Source organism: Amphiprion ocellaris, unplaced genomic scaffold (assembly GCF_022539595.1).
Source record: "Amphiprion ocellaris isolate individual 3 ecotype Okinawa unplaced genomic scaffold, ASM2253959v1 Aocel_unscaffolded186, whole genome shotgun sequence".
NCBI lineage: Eukaryota > Metazoa > Chordata > Actinopteri > Pomacentridae > Amphiprion > Amphiprion ocellaris.
Window position 1 is genome coordinate 14,666 of NW_026559351.1, and position 18,094 is coordinate 32,759.

Below are 18,094 nucleotides of genomic sequence, written 5' to 3' on the forward strand. Positions count from 1 at the left end.
AAAGTGTTTTCACTGCTAATATAAGGAGGTTTATTCACTAGTTTGAACAACACTACCATTTATAATAATAAAGTTGAAGTGTAAGTCTCATTTCGTGGAATTAGTCAGACTTGTGGTGCACAAATTATATTGATATTCAATTTATATGTTTCCATTTAGAAGAAAATCGACATTAGTCTTAAGAAAGTCGTCTTACCAGCGTTTAATTCTACTGCTGACTGATGTAGCATCACTGTATTAAATCTTAGCATTTTAGCCAACAAGCTAATTCTACAAAAAGTTATGCTACTTCTTCGTCCTCTTCATGTTTTTAGTCTTCGTTTCTCTGATCTCAGCAGAAATAAAACATTAAATGTGTGTGTGAAGTCAAAAAAAATGAAATGGGATAATGAAAAACGCACGTGAGACTAAAAAAAGTTTTATTTTACCAATTGCAGGTTCAAAGAGAACTACAAAGCTTTACATAATTTAATTAATTACATCATACAGTTAAATCTCTCGTGCATCTGATCACCTTTTACTGCATTGTGACAATTTTTGAGCTCTTAATTTGACCATTGTTAGATTCTGCCTCAATAAACAGACTTGGTTAAACAAACTTGATCTAAACTTCTTGAATCAAAGGTCTTAGACGCTGTAAGAAACATGTTGTCAAACTATCTAGCTGTCTGAAAGCTGCACAGATAAGTGATTCAAAAATCTGCACGTTATAGAAATTAGCAAAACATCCGCTAACTAGCTGAAATCTGAATTCAATCTCATCCAACTTCACGTACACAAACCATTTTAATTATTCAGTTTTCCAGGCTAAATCCTTAAGTGATGCTCTGCAGAATCAATTACCTCACCTTCACATTACAAGAGGATGCTTCAGCGCTGTGAATAGAATTTACACGTGTAAGAAAAGCGCAGAAAACACTGCACAAAAAAGGCCGCAGTGTGTGATCAACATGAGCTGTAAGTACCTCTATAGTGTTAATAAGCATCAATAAAAAGGCTGCTGTTGTTTCATATAACATGTTGTCATTTGATGCTAAATAATCGCTTCATTTAGCTCAGATCAGCTGTTAAATTTTGAGAATGTAAATCGCAAAAAGGACCTTAAGGTGAAGACTGAGTATCCCTGCCTCTGCACAGGTAAAAGATGTCCAAGCCTAAAGACCACATCCTCTCTCCTTCGTTAGCGCTACCTGTTAACACTGTTTGAACTTCACATTCCCACTGCTTTGTGTTTTCGCTACAGTTTGCTGCTGAGCTGAGGGTGTGAATGTGAGCTGCTCGTCCCTGGAAACCCGCCGTCGAAGGAGGCGTTCAGGACCTCGTCCAGGTTCGAGGCCGTGATGAAGTCCAGGTCGGCTCGGACATTGGCTGGAAGCTCCTCCAGGTCCTTCTCGTTGCGTTTGGGGAGGATGACTCTCTTCACTCCGGACCGGTGAGCTGCCAGAACCTTGTCCTTGATCCCACCGACCTGCAGAGGACAGAAAGATCCGGTCGGCCAAAGTCGAATCAATTGGTCCTTGTGTCATTTCTGATCTTCCCTGAAAATTTCATACAAATCCTTTGGTTCGTTTTTGAGTAATGTGGCGAACAGACTGACAGACTGACAGACAAACGTACGCTGATCGTCACATAACTCCACCATGTTCCTCGGCGGAGTAACACAGAGACGATCAAGCAAAACATAAGGAGACGAGGCAAAGCAGTCAAATAAAATAAATAGTAAAAATGATTATAAGTTAAAAGAATAATTAGCTAGATTAGGATGCTCATCAAGGGGCTAGGCAGGTTGGGGTTACCCAGGCAAGTTCATGTTTTCCATGAAAAATCAGCCGTTTCCAGCTAGAATAGTCATTTACCACATTAACAATGTCTGGACTGTACTTCTGATTAACGTTATTTTCATTGAAAAAATGCTTTTCTTTCAAAAATAAGGACATTTCTGACCCCAGACTTTCTAACAGTAGCGTATATGTGGTGGACGTGGAAACTCACCGGCAGCACCAGTCCTCTCAGCGTGATCTCTCCTGTCATGGCGACGTCTGACCTGACCAGTCGGCCACTAAACAAGGAAGCCAGGCAGGTTACTATGGTTACGCCGGCAGAGGGGCCGTCCTTGGTGACGGCTCCGGCAGGGAAGTGGAGGTGGATGTCTGTTCCCTCTAATGGATCCGGACCCCCGACCACTGATCAAACACACACAAATGTACAGTTTAAAGTCTTCACTATAACTTCATTTTTAGTGTTATTGCACTTTTCTATTTCTTGTCTTCTTCCATGTCTCATTTGTATCCCGCCAAAGCGCTTTGTGTTGTTTTATTTTGCTCCAGTCACATTTTTACTCACTGCAGGCTCATTTTTACTTCAATGCAAAGTCCTGCACCTCCATGGAAAGAGCACAATCATGACTAAAAGTAGTGAGAATTCAAAGTGTCTTTCCCCATTGAGGGATCAATAAAGCTTATCTTATTTTATCCTTAACCCTCTGAACTCCAAAACCGGGTGGTTTGTTTGAAAGGCAAGTTATTTTTTTGGGAAAAACAGCTAAAATGATGCCTTTTTCAGAGCCAGAAACTATAAAAACATAAAGAATTACTGCTCTTTGAACTTTATGAAGTTCCTTGAACTACTCATCTGTGAATTGTGGTTCCACACATGGAGTGCTATTTTGTCAAAATCACTTTATTCCAGGCAAAAATAATAAAACACAAATGTCTCTGGAGAGCTTCTTTAATAAGAGGGGGAGACTGAGACAGGAGTAAGTAAGAAGTAAATACATATTTAGCAATAAAAAGTCATTTTATTCGTTTAGGACACTTTTTTAATAAAAACAAAAAATGATTATTATTTGTTTTGTGCAGGATGACCGGTCCGCAGAAAATCGTCCTACTTGAAACTGGTTCATGGTGCAAAAAAGGTTGGAGACCACTGTTTTTTTTTCTACAACGCATGTATATGAATGTATGTGAGTGAATGTAAATGGACATATTGGTGTATATTTATTCTAAATCATGTACACAATTCTTATTATTGTAATTATTGTTGTTTATAAATGGTAGTATTCTGAAGAAGCAGAATGAATACATTTACAATCATTGTATGAGGAGAATGGGTGGGATTAAATAAGCTTCAACTTCTTCCCACTCCTTTTTGAGCAACTTATTCATTGTCTTTTGTTGTTTTCTTTTTATGTTGAAATGTTCAAAATAAACTTGCAAAAACAAACAAATCACATTTGTTTAAAAAAATGTGCAAAAAAACATAATTTGTGCTAACCAGATTTTGCAAAAACTAAAAAATTATGTGCTTCTTGGCACAACCCAGAAGCTTTTAGTGACTGTGCTGCAATCAAAAGTCACATGACAAAAATTCAGAAACTATTCGGCTGAACTGCAGGCAATGTTTGCACAGAATAGATAGGAGAGAAGTATGAACAAATGCAAGTAGTAAAATGTCTACAGTAGGTAGAATCACTATGTTTTTTTCCCAGTATTAGTGATGCCTGTAGGCACTTTGTTATAAATGCTGATTCCAGTTTTTTTCAGTTTGTGTAAATTAATTAATCAAAGAAAGTTTCGTTTTTTTTTCTTGTTTGATGATTTATGGCATAAGTCTTTGGTTCTCTCTACTTGTAGCCATGGCTGTGTTGTTTCTGTAAAGGTGCAGGACACACAAGAAAAACATGACTGCATTAAAAAAAACTGCCAAAAAAGCTTTTTGGGTTCAGAGGGTTAGGTGATAATATTGTCTAGCCGCTCCCACAGTTCATATGATTTATGGAAGATCATGCACAGAACGAAGATATATGCACATCTGGATGTGAACTCACTGTTGGTGAGCTGGTAGGTTTTAGCGTTCGCTCTCAGCCAGCTGATGGCCAAATGAGCAGATTCTTTCATAACGTCTCCCAGCTGACCCGTCAGAGTGAGCTGACCTTCCCCTTCCGTCCGACTGGCCTCCACGAACATGATCTCCCCGCCTAGCGGCGTCCAGGCCAGCCCCAGAGCGACGCCGGGCAGGGTGAGCCGCTCGGACACCTTCCAACACGCACAAAGAAAAACATCTGTAAGGCTGCGTTTGGAGACAGAGAGACTCCAAGGAGGAGGCTTTGTAATCATCATAAATTCAGTCCTGGATGTGAGAAACAAGGTCGACATGACCTGGACAGATGAATGGAGGGAGAGAACATGCATGAATAAAACAAGTTCAGAGGGAGAACGAATTACAGAGCGATGAAGCAGAGGTGATATCAGAAAAAACACAATCTTTCTTCACATCATTCTGAATGGTGACACCTGCGTTCCCCTACTGCGCTTTCAGCCATTCAGACTTCATGAACAGCAGCTGTGAGGCACTTTCAACAGGCTTCCTTTTTATTCATGAGCTCTGACAGAGATCCCCGGTATTCTCTGAGGCCCTGCAAATTCAGGCAGTCGTCCTGCACATGTTCCTGTAATTTACTGCCTCTCTGGCGCCTCGCTACACCATGTACAAAGCTAACTCTCCAGAGAGGCTGCTCTGAATGTGAGCTCCGCCCGGACTCTTCCTCTCTGCGCTCACCTCCATTTCAAACAGCGGAGGGCCCAGGATGTCTTTGAGGGCGACATGGTCGATCACTATGGGCATCTCCGGGGGCGCCGCCTTGTCTGGAAACACACAAATAGCATAACAGCATCTGTTAAAGCAGGTAAAAGATTCATGTTATCACCGAGAGGCCACACAGGAGGAGTCAGGCGGCTAAAAACCAGATTAAAGCAAGAACGTCTCTCATGTACATCCATGTTTTCTAGAATCAGGTGACTGCAGATTGTAGGAATAATCTCATTACTGAAAGTGAACATGAAGACACAGCATCCTGCAAACATCCCCAGACTTTGAGGAGAGAAAATTGTGGAAGTAAGACCCTAGAGCAGGACTGTCAAACATGTGGCCCGTGGGCCAAAACCGGCCCTCCAGAGGGTCCAATCCGGCCCGTGGGATGACTTTGTAAAATGTAGAAATTACAGAGAAGACATTAACTGCAATTTGTAAAACTATAAATTTAAAACAATTTCCAGACCTCGACAAGTTGTTTTGATAATAAAGTAAAAGTATAAACTAGATTGTTCGGTGTATATTAATATTTTGTCTTGTTTTTTGTCTGACTTTTGTCGTTTGTCTCATGTTTGTGTCATTTTGTGTTTCCTTTTTGTCTCGCTTGTGTTTTTTGTCTTATTTTTGCCATTTTGTGCTTCGCTTTATTCATTGTTTTGTGTATCGTTTTTGTCGTTTTGTTTTTTTGTCTCGCTTGTGTTGTCAATTTTTTTGCCGTTTTGTCTTTTTGCTTGTGGCTTTTTTTTGTCTCGCTTGTGTCATTTCTCCATTTTTTTGTAACCTTGTTACTTTTTTTGTCTAATTTTTTGTCTCTTTTTTGCTTTGTGTCATGGTGTCTCATTTTGCGTCTCGTTTTTATTATTTTGTGTCTCATTTTTGTAATATGCTGTTGTTTTTTTGTCTTTTTTGTCTGACTTGTCGTTTGTCTCATGTTTGTGTCGTTTTGTGTTTCCTTTTTGTCTCGCTTGTGTTTTTTGTCTTATTTTTGTCAATTTGTGTTGCGCTTTATTCATTGCTTGTGTATCATTTTTGTCTCGCTTGTGTTGGCAATTTTTTTGTCGTTTTGTTTTTCGCTTTGTCATTTTTTGTCTCGTTTTTGTCATTTTGTGTCTTTTGTCTTGTGCCATTTAATGTTTTTGTCTTTTTGTTTTGTGTCATGTCAATTGTCGTCATTTTTATGATTTTGTGTCTCATTTTTGTGATATTTTGGCTTGTTTTTGCTGTTTTTTGTCTTTCTTTTGGTCTGACTTTTTGCGTTTTGATCATAAATTAAAATACAACATCATTCAGTTCCAGATACCAAAATAAAACTGACTAACTTCACCTGTATGGGCTGTTTTCAATGAACAGAGCAACTTGCAGATGAAGAAATGCTCAGTTTGACTGCTGAGCTCGTGGTTCATCCCTCACTAACCAGGTTTATGTTTACTGTTATGGAAGCTCTGTGATGTTGAGAGAGGATGAGGAGGCAGACACAGAGACACTCTGGAGACTCCAATGGCTCAGGTTGAGAAAAAGGTTTACTGATATCAGGAGAAGTGACACAACAAAGCAGCACATTTATGTGAGCATTGCCAGCATGAATTCTGAGGATTCCCTTCGACCTTGGGTATATATTGAGTTGGGAGGAATACCATATTTAGATTTCAGCCTAACATGGGGACAACTTATCTGCTCAGGCATGCCAGACTAGACAATATCTAATCTTGATCAAGTCGGGGACCGCAGTCGTCTCTCATGTATCCTCTTCTGCAGCATCTGTCTTTCTCAGGGCTATAACAGAGAGAGAAGGCCTGAACGTGCTCACAGCTTTAGCTTAGCAGAAATAAATAGGAAGAAGGTTCAAAAGTGATTAGATCTGACCAGATCTGTGCAGAACTGATCACCAGCGATGCCTGAACAATACTGGTTAGTTTTCTGTCTGACTTGATCCAGATTTGCGCTGACGTCCCTCCGATGCAGGCTGCAGTTTTTGAAGCCTCACAGCATGATGGGAAACACCTAGCTCCCATCTGACCTAACAGCTGAATGATTTAGACGCATTTGAAATGAACTGCACCGCACGTGGAAAGTGTCTGACAGCAGGCGGCTGTCGAGTCTTTAGTTTGCACACAACATGACAGAAAGACACCGATTTAGTAAAAATGGTTTCCAGTTCTTACATGAGTTTGCCAACAGTCTGGACAGGGCAGCCTTTTAAAATGCTTTACAGGCGATCTGTAGTCTCAGCATTCAGTGACCAAACCTGTCCCTCTTACAAATACTAAATACAACAGCTTTTATTACTGATCCGTCTGATATTCGGACTGACACATCTGTACAGTTGTTAGTTTAACAATCCTCACATCCATTACTAGAGGTTTTGATGCTGCTAAATACTTAAAGAATTAAATCAGCCCAGAGTTAATATACTAGAGCTACATATTGTCTAGTATATCATGTGTAATCTAAATGTATTCAGCCTCAACCAAAATGCTGGTTTCTCCAAAATAAATTAACTGTGACTGACTGCGGCATTATTGTTTTAAATGCTCCACTCATTGAAAACAGCCCATGTAGGTGATGAAGAAAATACCGAAACTTTTGCTACAGATACTTACCATCACGTGTCACTCCATTTCCCCTGGTTATCCACATTTCTTGTATCATTTATTATGTGCTACTGTCTGCCAGACCAACCTCTTACCTTTTGTTGTCCCACCTTTGTTATTTGTAATTGTTTATCAGACTTCTTGATTCAGTTACCTTTTTGTTCTGTTCTGTCAATGACAACCAATACGCAAATAAACCACTCTTCACCTTGGTAGTTACATACAGCCCCCTCCCTACCCTTTGATCCGTCCTCTGACATTCTTATAAAATGTGTACCCTGAAAATGCTCTGGGTCGACTTACATTTGCAGACCCACACTCTGTGTTGGTAAATCCACCGTAAACACCAACACCGGAAATACCAATAAAACATACCACTACAGCAAACTTCAAAGGACTACGAGTGAAATTTCTTCAACATAGGTAAAGTCATTCAGTTTCAATTGGGGTCAATCTGACATTAGCACACACCTTATTTCACACTATTCAAAGTCATTTTTGGCTGCATAGCTATCCGAGCTGCACTGTAGCCTGCATGTGAGGCATTCAGGGAACATCAGTGAATTGTAGCATCTATTGATAAGCAGATGGTCAGCAGGAGACAATTTAATTTATATTTTGCCTCTAGACATGCACTGGTTTTAAGTGACGATCATTTTAAAGGGTACCATAAAGCAAAAGATTGAAAGATGTGTATATTAGCAGAAATGTGGCAAAATCATTTGGCCCGAAAATAATAATAATAATAAATAACTCATAATAATAGCAATAATGTATCTCATTATTGATCAAAACAATCCTGACTATCATAATGACCATACTTGTGCAGCTCTAGTTAATGCAGGGATATAATCTGACTCCAGTGAAGATGATGTTGACCAAAAACAGGAAATCTGTCAGCAACATCTTCCAGTTGTCGCCACCACGACTCATTATTTTGACCATTTAAATCTGAACCACAAATACAAATCCAGATCTGAGTAGCAAAAAACTTTTTCGGATTCCTTTGCCAGAGTTATACATTGTCAGCTTTTATGAAATTATTTTTTGTTTCTACAATGATTCTTTCCAAACGGTTATTCATGTCATCTGGTGATTCTTTTTTTTTTCCAAGAATGAAGTCCTCTTGGATTACTGAAAGCATATTTTCTGGTGGAAGCCTGCATTTACTTTGAAATTTGTCGTACACTACAATGTACAGTATAGTAGAAATAAATTCCTATTTACAGTAATTACCTTATAAAAGTTGAAAACATTGTCTGACTGTCACTAAAACCTTCACTCCGTGGCTTTTTATTAGACGGTGTGGACAGAGTTACTATTTTATGTGCAGACAGGCAGGTCCATGCTGACAGATTTAACAACCTGCTTGATCTCACTGCCAGACACAGAAAACAGACCGTCGGATCAGCTTCTCACCTCCCTCCTGCTGCTGCTGCTGGTTCTCAGTTGAAGTCTCGGTTTTGGTTAGTCGGTGACTCTCAGCGACCTTCACGGCGACGGCTCGGCAGATCGCACCGATCTTCCTCTCCAGGGATCGTACGCCCGCCTCCCGAGTGTACCTAAAGGATGCAAGAAAAAATGAACAAAACAAGAACAAATGAAAGAAATTACTTCGATGTAGGATGAGGTTTCACTGGGACATCTGTTGCTACATAAATAACTGCATCTTGGTCGGAATCAAGCAGCGACTTCTGAGGCTGAAAAATAAAGCACAATGTGGACGTGCAGTTCCTTAAATGGCCACTTGAGGCTGCTTTCAAGCGCGAGCCAGTCCCTGGGACCCACATGCTAAAATGTCCAACTTTACAGCAGAATTTAACATACTTACAGCCTAGTACAAATACCTTTTTGGTGTCTATGGCTAATTTCCTCAATCATGACAACTATACAGTAGATTAACTTTTAAATAACTCACTTGTTCAAATTGTATAAAGGCTTAAAGTTTTGCAGACATTTACATAACCTGCCTCAGCTCCGCCATCTTGCTCGTTTTTCGATTAGTCGCCACAATGAACTTCAAAATTGCTGTTCAGGAATCAGAATCAGGTTTATTTAACCCTTTGATGCACAACGTGGATCAAGAGATACCCATTTTCCATTGAATTTGGGTCATTTTTGACCCATGTTGTGCATCAAAGGGTTAAAACAGTATCCTGATATATCAAATGCTTTCCGAGATAATAATTATTATTTTTTAATGGCAAAAACATTAAAACCTTAAAAGAAATGGCACAAAAAGCCTAGTTTTGCTGTATCTTTACCATCTTTCTGAAACCCAACTCATCACACCCTCTTGTGCTTTTTATATTATAAAGAGATCTGTAGCAACCTATAATGTAATAATGGTCGATAACGTAATACCCGCCAATAACATATTCATTTTGGCCATTTTAAATGTAATAAAGTCAATAAAGTAATAACTTACCAATAATGTAATAAGTTTTTTGAGCCAATAATGTACTAACAATTTTTCCAATAATGTAATAAGTTATTACGTTATAAATGTAATAACGGCAACCGATAATGTAATAATACATAAATAGGACTGCATTTAAATAAAGTTATTACGTTATCGGCTTAGCATTAAAAAAATCCTTTGAAAATGTAATAACGGCAACCAATAATGTAATAATACATAAATAGGACTGCATTTAAATAAAGTTATTACGTTATTGGCTTTATTACATTTACAATGGCCAAAAATGATTACGCTATTGGCAGGCATTATGTTATTGGTTGCTACAAGATCCAACCAGTAAAAAGTGGAAGTATCCCTCAGAGAATGAATATCAAGGCTGTTACTATAGCAACTAGCATTGTCAAGAAGCTCTGCAGGTCTGCAGACAAAATACTGTTGAACATCTGGAATGAGCAGAAGCCTCTCTATGTTTGCACATTTCTTCGTACACATGGCAGATCAGGCTGTTTGGTGCAACATCTTATCAAACGTTACCCTTAAAATCATGTTAGCGTCCAAAAAAATTAGAGAAACTGGTTTGAGATGTTTAGAAGTGACGCAGAACCAATTTGACAGCCATGCGGTTGAAGGACGTGTTCTCTAATCAGAAGGTCACGCTGTCTGACAACTGCTGGTCAACACTCAAAACAAATACCCATGAAACCACTTGACAACTTAATAGTAGCCTCCGAAGACCAGAAGTGGAATTCCTAGTGAGCCTCAGATGTTAGCTGCCAGCTCTTTGCTTCACTCCCCTCACACTAAAAACTTCTCTTTTTCTAAATGTAGCGGCATCTCTGCAGCATCATCCACATAAATACAAGGAAATTCACTGAATGGAATTCTTACTGTGAGATCTATCAACAGCAGACTGAGGCTACTGCAGCAGCAGTATGAAAATCTACTTATCTCTATATAAACACTCATACAACAAACATTCACTGGAGACTGTAGAGTTTGAGGAACCAGAGGAGGCCTGAAGGACAACACACTGTTGAGTTTCAGGATTGAAGTGTTGAAGAAAATAAATCAAGTAATAAATAAATAAATCAAGAGCTTATTGAGAAGACACATAAAAGGCAGATGGGTGAAAAGTTATGGGAAGAACCAACATTAAATGTCTCGCTTACCTGCATCATTGGAGAATCGATGCTTTTTGACACTGATTCTCCAAGTCTCTCGATAAATCACTCTGATATTTTCCACTTGCCATTTTGATACAAAATCAGAATCTAGCGGGCAGCTTTTTTGTTTTGATATTACAATACAAAACCCTTTTGAACAAGAGTATCTGTGCCAAATCTCTACAACAAGCCACAAAATAGGGTCCTTTTTTCAACTTCTCATTGTATAAAATTCGCCTAGATAAAAGGAGGCACAAATGGAATGTCACAACTCATCCAGACTGACAGTTTTATGATGGCATATACTGCAGATCATCACGTAAGTATTCCAAGAATCTGGAAAAACCTGCACAAACATAGTTCTGCCAAGAAAACGTTCATACATAGCCTTGCAGAAATCCACAGCAAGTTTGTAGCACAGAATAAACAATTAAGAATGTGTCAGTTATTGAGCATTAGGAAGTGCTGATAGATGGATTTTGTCACCTTCCTACAAAGCCAAGTCAGCTTGTTCTCCTCAACAATTGCTGCAAATAAAAAGTGTCATTGCACTTATGTAATTAAGTCCTTCTCGTATTGTTTATTTCTGTGTTATTACCTGCTGATGACATCCTGCGTGGTGTCCTGAGGTATATGCAGCTGCTGAGGGGTTAATCCATGCTGCTCCAGCTGGTTTGGGATCAGGTGACGGTGAGCGATCTCCACCTTCTCCTCCTGGGTGTAGCCTGAAATAATGGACAGCTTAAACAAAAAAAAAGGATAAAAAAGCAATTCTACATCAAAAATTGGCTTAATGTTTGACATCCTGTCAACATTTTTAGGAAGGTGATCGATTGTTTTGCCATCAAATTATGGTGATATAATACAGTGCGAGAAAGCAAAGATTATATAAGTACCGTCTCTTTATATCTAATAGGTAAATGTCTTATTATTGGTAATATATGACTAACTGTATTGGGAATAAATACTGCTGGCCCCAAATACTTGGTGATGAATCGTGTGACTGCACATCTGCTGAGAGAAAATATATGTGAGTGGATAAAGAGTTGGAAACAGTCTTGCTACATCTGTTCCCTGTGAGTGTGAAGCATAAATTCAGTTACGCAGATGTACTCTGCTTGAAATTAGGGCTATTACTCAAGCAAAAGTTTGGCTTCAACATCAAATGGAACCTGTGGAGATGAATCCTTAGAGGTCCTATACGGAGAAAATACATTTTCCATTGTGTTGTCTGGTTGTTAAAAACTTGGAAGTGTAAAGAACCGACTGTTAAAATATGAAGACTTCTTCAAGCTTGATAGCCTCCCACCTTTACAAGCCAGACAGAATTTCACTGAAGTACTAACCACCAGCTAATGAACCAATTGTCATCTACCTCAAACTGTATAATCTAGGTCAGTCATTCAGACTCATCAGCTGCCTCTCAGTCCACCAGGTTTATTTACTTTCTTGAGCTGCTTTTGCTAACTCAACCCTGAGTAGAGCTCACCAAATGAATGAGAGTGAACACAAGAATTTTCATGTACTCCTGGCATCAAGATCTAGTGGATTACTTTAATTATTGGTGCTAAAATCACCACAACAATCAAAAATTTTCAGTTGAATTCATGTTGGCATGTTGTGCCGCTAATGTGGCTAATATTACCATTAGCTTTGATCATATGCCTACAGGTCACAGCTCTGTGGAGATCTTAAACCTGAGGGACTTTCAGAGATGGTGGAAACTTTAAGATACATCTGAACCCACTAAACAAGAACCAGGGGTGGGTTAATGTCTTCTCATGTTTGCCGTTGTGCTTTAATTTCAGTCACAGTTTCCATCTGCTAGCTTCTCTCCTGCTCTCTGTGCTCCCATGTTGTGCATAACATACAATTAACACAGCTGAATTCCCATTAAAGCTGTTTTTATTTTACATTTATATGTTTTTCTGTTTCAACAGACAACAAAACAAGTCCAAAATAAAGGCTGAAATTTACCCCATTTAGTCTACATGTTAACCAGCAGTCACTTCAGAGCCATTACCACACTGTTGTTATGTACCGCAAAACTACAGATGACCAACAATGTCGACAAATTTAGCAACAAGCGATACAAAGCCACATGGTTTCATTCACATCTTAAGTCAGCTGCCATGGTCAACTATTTTACTCCAAACACAGACACAGAGAGAGTTTTCTTCCTGAAGGGGTTATGGACAGCAGCAGCTCAACCGTATTTAAAGATACAGACACTGAAACAGTCTGTTTAGAACAGGACTAAAACCAGAAGCTATCCCATCATGGTGAAATGAATTATCTTTTTGGTATTTTGAGATGAAAAAGTGAAAGACACACTCTAAAAACATGTGAGATTTTCATTAGTTTGCTGAAAATCTGGCATAGTATGGGACATTTAAAGCAGAGCCACCCACCTGGTACCTGCAGCACCTCCATCCTGTCCAGCAGGGCTGGGGGAATGGTTGCTGTGTTGTTTGCAGTGGCAATGAAGAGCACTTGGGAGAGGTCGAAGGCCACGTTGAGGTAATGGTCGGTGAAGCTGTGGTTCTGTTCTGGGTCCAGGACCTAAGAAAAGATATGGTTTCAGTTTAGTGCTTAATCAAAATGAATTAATTTGGCTGGAAACCTAAAAAAAGATATAAAAAACACAAAAATAATTTAAAGGAGGTCTGGTGAGGGTGCACATTAAGATTGAACAAGCAAGTGACTGTGAGCACACGCAAATGTTAAGGTTTTGTTCAGGGAATACATAATCCGTGAAGCAACTTGATAAATTTCTACAAGAAATCTGAGAGAGAAAGACTAACTGACCTCTAGCAGAGCAGCTGCAGGGTCTCCTTGCAGGCTTTTCCCCAGTTTATCCACCTCATCCAGGAGGAAAACGGGATTATTGACGCCTACCGTCTTCAAACCGTTGATAATGCGGCCGGGCATACTCCCTACATATGTACGCCTGGAGACATGGGTAAAGATTTAAAAAGCTGATGTACTCTGTTCATATTTCCACCCAGTTTTGAACCATCTCAAGTAATTTGTGTCACTGATGGCAACAGGAAAGTGCAGAAACATATACATCACAGACCTGTCTCTAGCAGTTTTTGTCATATACTACATTACTACAATACTGAAACAAAAAAAAATTTGAAATGAATCCAGATCAAATCCAATCGGGTACCACCTGTGCAGTTTCTGATGAAACAAAAACTGAAAAAAAGACAGCACAAGAACCTCTGAGACATTTTTTTAAGTTGAACAAATTGAATAACGGACCGTTAAATAACTTTCATCTTTATCTCTCGCCCTCCTGCTGTTGGTATGAAGGACACATGTTGCTCATCTGGTTGTGATACCGTGTCTCCACTGTTTAGCCTTCTTTTAAAAACAGCAAGATCCTCCCTGTAATCTGAGATGAACTCTTTAACCCCGATGCCCTCTCGTCACACACACAACAGGCTCCAATACGCAATCTGTCAATCAAACACGACATTATAAACTTGGAATAGAACTTCTGTGTTGGGTGTGTTTTGACAGTTTTCTGCTTCATTTCTCATGGAAGTTAAGTACCATACATAACTGCTATCTATGCAGATTCAGGTTGAAGCAGCTACCTTCAGTATACTGTAGTTCATCATAACTTTATTGTTTGGGTTGCAGAACTAACCTGATGCAAGGTGCGAGAGATTTAAAGTTATGATTCCATCTCAAATCATCAAGTTTTTAGAACAATTTCTGCTGAAATTGCCTGAAATTTTTCTAGCATAAAATATGGATATTCATAAAGATGTTTGTGACAGCTTAGCTTGATATATCAAGTGCTTTCCGAGCTAATGTGCTTAAAAAACTACCTGTCAACCCACTTTCAACACATTTATTGAAAAGCTGAGTGTAAGTTTGAACGACAATATCTCAGGAACTAATAAAGATAAAAGTTTGAAATTGTTCAATGTCATTTAACATCGTGCCATTCTGCAATATTGGACAAGTAGTTCACGTAGTTTCTGATTACAGGTGAGTTGAAATGCAAAAAATAGTTGAAAATGTCATGAGAAGTTCCATGTGTTCAAAAAAACTGATAATGCAGAAATTTCCCTGTTATTTCTCATCAAGCCATTAATTTAATATCTGCAACTTTTGGATGAATAAATACGAAAAAAAAACAGCTGATAATGGGTGAAATATTGGGGGAAAATAATGATTTTTTTTTTATTCTTTATTTTTCCAGGTAAGATCAATTGAGAACAATTTCTCATTTACAATGATGACCTGGCAAGAGGCCCCAGCAGGAAGATAACAAATAAACAAGTACATATATAAAAAATTACACACAAGTGTTTAAACAGAGATCAAAAACACCCTAAATTAATGCTAGAAATACAATGAAAAATATTCAGCATGTGCGGTGGTCAACAAGGGTCTGCTGAAGTTTCTGCTTGAAAATGTGTGGTGATGGAAGTGATGGCAGTTTCAGAGATTTTTGGAGGGAATTCCAATGGATCGCTGCAGCAAATCGAAAGGACTTCCAGCCAAAGACAGTGTGACCCTTGGGGGACAGAAAGTGTTATGAAATCAATGGACCTCAGGTGGTAGTTGTTATGGGAAGGATGTAGGAGGTTGGAGAGGTATTGAGGTGTCTTCCCTGATAGGGTCTATTAAATGAGTGAGAGCCAGTGTTGGAGTCACCTGGTGTCAAGGGAGGACCAACCCACCAGTTTGTAGAGGTTGCAATGGTGGGTGGAGAAAGGAGCACCTGTGGCAAGACAGATGGCTGAGTGATGGAGGACATCAAGCCTGTTCAGGGCACACTTAGGGGCCATTTTATAGATGATGTTGCAGTAGTCAAACATGGGGAGGATGGTCATCTTCACAAGAATGTTTTTGGCAGAGTATGTAAAGGAGGCCATCCTAGATTTGATTTTAGCCTGTAGAATGTTGATGTGAGGAATGAAAGAGAGTGAAGAGTCCAGCCAGAGGCCTAGATACTTGTAGGAATTAATGAATTCCAGATATGAGCCATCTGCACAGGTGATCTTAGGGGGGCTGGAGACACTGTTTGTCTGGTTGAATAGCATACATTTTGTTTTCTTAGAACTGAGGTGCAAGTGAAGGTCTTGAAAAGACTCCTCAATTGAAGCAAGGCTGAGTTGAAGGGTAGATGCAGCAGAGTGAAGTGATGGGCCAGTGGAGTAAATAATGGTGTCATCAGCGTAGAGGTGTATCCGGGAGGCACCAATAGCTTTGGCCACATCATTAATGTAGATGGAAAACAAAGTTGGGCCCAAGATGGAGCCTTGAGGTACACCCTTAGCGATGATCAGAAGTCCTGATATGAAGTTCTCTGACTTTATTCGCTGTACACGATTATTAAGATAGCTGGCAAACCAGTTAATACAGCTTGAGGACAGGCCAATGCTAGGGAGCCTTTGCAGAAGGATTGTGTGGTCTACTGAATCAAAGGCCTTGGCCAGGTCTATGAAGGTGGCTATGTTGGCCTGCTTGTTGTCCATAGCGGTAAAGATGTCAGCAAGAACCTTTAGGATGGCAGTGATGCACCCATGGCCAGTTCTGAAACCTGACTGCAAATCTGACAGGACATGTGTCAAGTTATTGAAATGGCTTAGCTGTTGGTGAACTAGCCTCTCCATGACTTTGGCCAGGCAAGGCAAGATGGAGACTGGCCTGTAACAGTTGGGGTCAGAGCCAGAGCTGCCTTTGAAGAGAGGGATGATTACGGCTGATTTCCAGTCAGAATGAAAAACTGACAAACAAATGGACAAGTTAAACAAGTGTGTAATGGGAGCAGCAATAGTGCGAGCAGCTACTTTTAAAAATAAGGGGTCGATCCCGTCAGCACTGGCAGATTTGTTAGAATCCAGCTTGGAAAGTTCCTCCAGTACTTCTGAGATCAAGATTGGTTGCAAAGAGAAGCTGGCATCAGTAGAAGGAGGAGGCTTGTATGAATGAGCAGTGATGAAGGCCAGAGCAGTGAAGATCTGTGATGAGTTCATGAAATGTTGGTTGAAGAGTGAAGCCATGCGTGACTTATCAGTGACAATTATGGCATCAAATTTCATGGATACAGGAAGTAGGGGAGAAGTGATTTTGTTTTCCAAAGACTTGACTGTTTTCCTAAACTTCTTCTGGTCAGAGCCACAACTTGAGAATGTCTCCCTGAAGTAGTTGATTTTGGCTGTCCTGATCGCATGCGTGGTTTTATTCCTGCATTGTCTAAAGGCAAGCCAATCGACAGGAGTCTGGGAGGACCTGGCTCTCTGCCATAGGGCATTTTTCTGATGGATCAAGTCAGCCAGGTCAGGGGAGAACCAGGGGCTGTGTCGATTCTTGGTCCTGAATCTTTTCATTGGGGAGTGTTTATCAATGATAATTTTGAAGGAATCTTTAAAGTCAGACCAGGCATCATCAATAGAGGGAATTAAGCTAATTCTGTCCCAGTTCACAGCTGCCACATCATGTAGAAAGGCCTGAACATCAAACTTCTTCAGTGAGTGATTTTTCATGATCAAAGGTGAGCGTTGGACTGAGAGGCTACAGCGAATGCATGCTATAGCACAGTGATCACTCAGGTCTTGACAGAAGACTCCAGATTGGTATTTGGATGGCGTGTTGGTCAGGATAAGATCTATCAATGTGGCAGCTGAGGGAGATTTTAAATTAAATCTGGTAGGCTCAGTTATAATTTGAGTTAAGTTTAGTGCATCAAATTGCTGTGAAGCTAAATCAGGTGGGTTGGACATATCCCAGTTTAAATCACCCGTAAGGAAAAATTCAGAGAAGATGTGAGAAGCCAGAGATTCACAGACATGTTAGTGCACAAGCTGGGGCAGAGGGTGGTCTATAGCAAGCAGCTACTGAGAGAGAAAAGATTTTTGATAGTTTCAGCTTTAAAACTAACAATTTAAATTGCTTGGGAACTGACTTAGACAGGGATACACAGCATTGCAGGAGGTCTTTAACAAAGATAGCCATACCCCTACCCTTAGTGCCTCTATCCTGGTGAAAAACATTATAGCCAGGTATTAAGATTTCAGAGTTGGTAACACTTTTCTTGAGCCATGATTCTGAGACAGCAAAGACATCTGGGTCAGCAGTTTAGGTAACAAACTACAGATATTGGCATGTAAAAAGCCCAATGATTTGCATTCACAGAAATCAGTCAATGTCAAATTAGAGGCAATAGTATGAGCATCGCCATTAGCAGGCCCTTGGTTTGGATGAACATTGCCAGATATAAACAACATGAGGATTATTAACATTTGTTGGAAAACAGTACCAAAACATTGTACTTGTTTATCATTCACAGATGGCTTTATCAA

General features: G+C 39.7%; 1 protein-coding gene across 1 annotated transcript; it reads right to left on the reverse strand.

Moving 5' to 3' along the window:
- Window positions 1-402: 402 nt before the first annotated feature.
- LOC111576588 (lon protease homolog 2, peroxisomal) lies at window positions 403-14,301 on the reverse strand. The gene is made up of 8 exons (XM_055008779.1): window positions 13,575-14,301; window positions 13,178-13,328; window positions 11,365-11,491; window positions 8,601-8,743; window positions 4,558-4,643; window positions 3,827-4,034; window positions 1,993-2,183; window positions 403-1,468 (listed from the first exon to the last, which is right to left on the reverse strand). Exons 1-8 carry the CDS (start codon window positions 13,695-13,697, stop codon window positions 1,238-1,240), a joined length of 1,260 nt encoding a protein of 419 aa, XP_054864754.1. The 5' UTR covers window positions 13,698-14,301; the 3' UTR covers window positions 403-1,237.
- Between the last annotated feature and the right edge of the window lie 3,793 nt (window positions 14,302-18,094).

Excerpts from the sequence above, each read along its gene's own strand:
- LOC111576588 (XM_055008779.1), bottom strand. The coding sequence starts at position 13,697 with ATGCCCGGCCGCATTATCAACGGTTTGAAGACGGTAGGCGTCAATAAT. Across the intron at positions 11,492-13,177 it reads GGAGGTGCTGCAGGTACCAG|GCTACACCCAGGAGGAGAAG; the intron begins GTGGGTGGCTCT and ends CCATTATTTCAG. Across the intron at positions 8,744-11,364 it reads ACGCAGGATGTCATCAGCAG|GTACACTCGGGAGGCGGGCG; the intron begins GTAATAACACAG and ends TGCATCCTTTAG.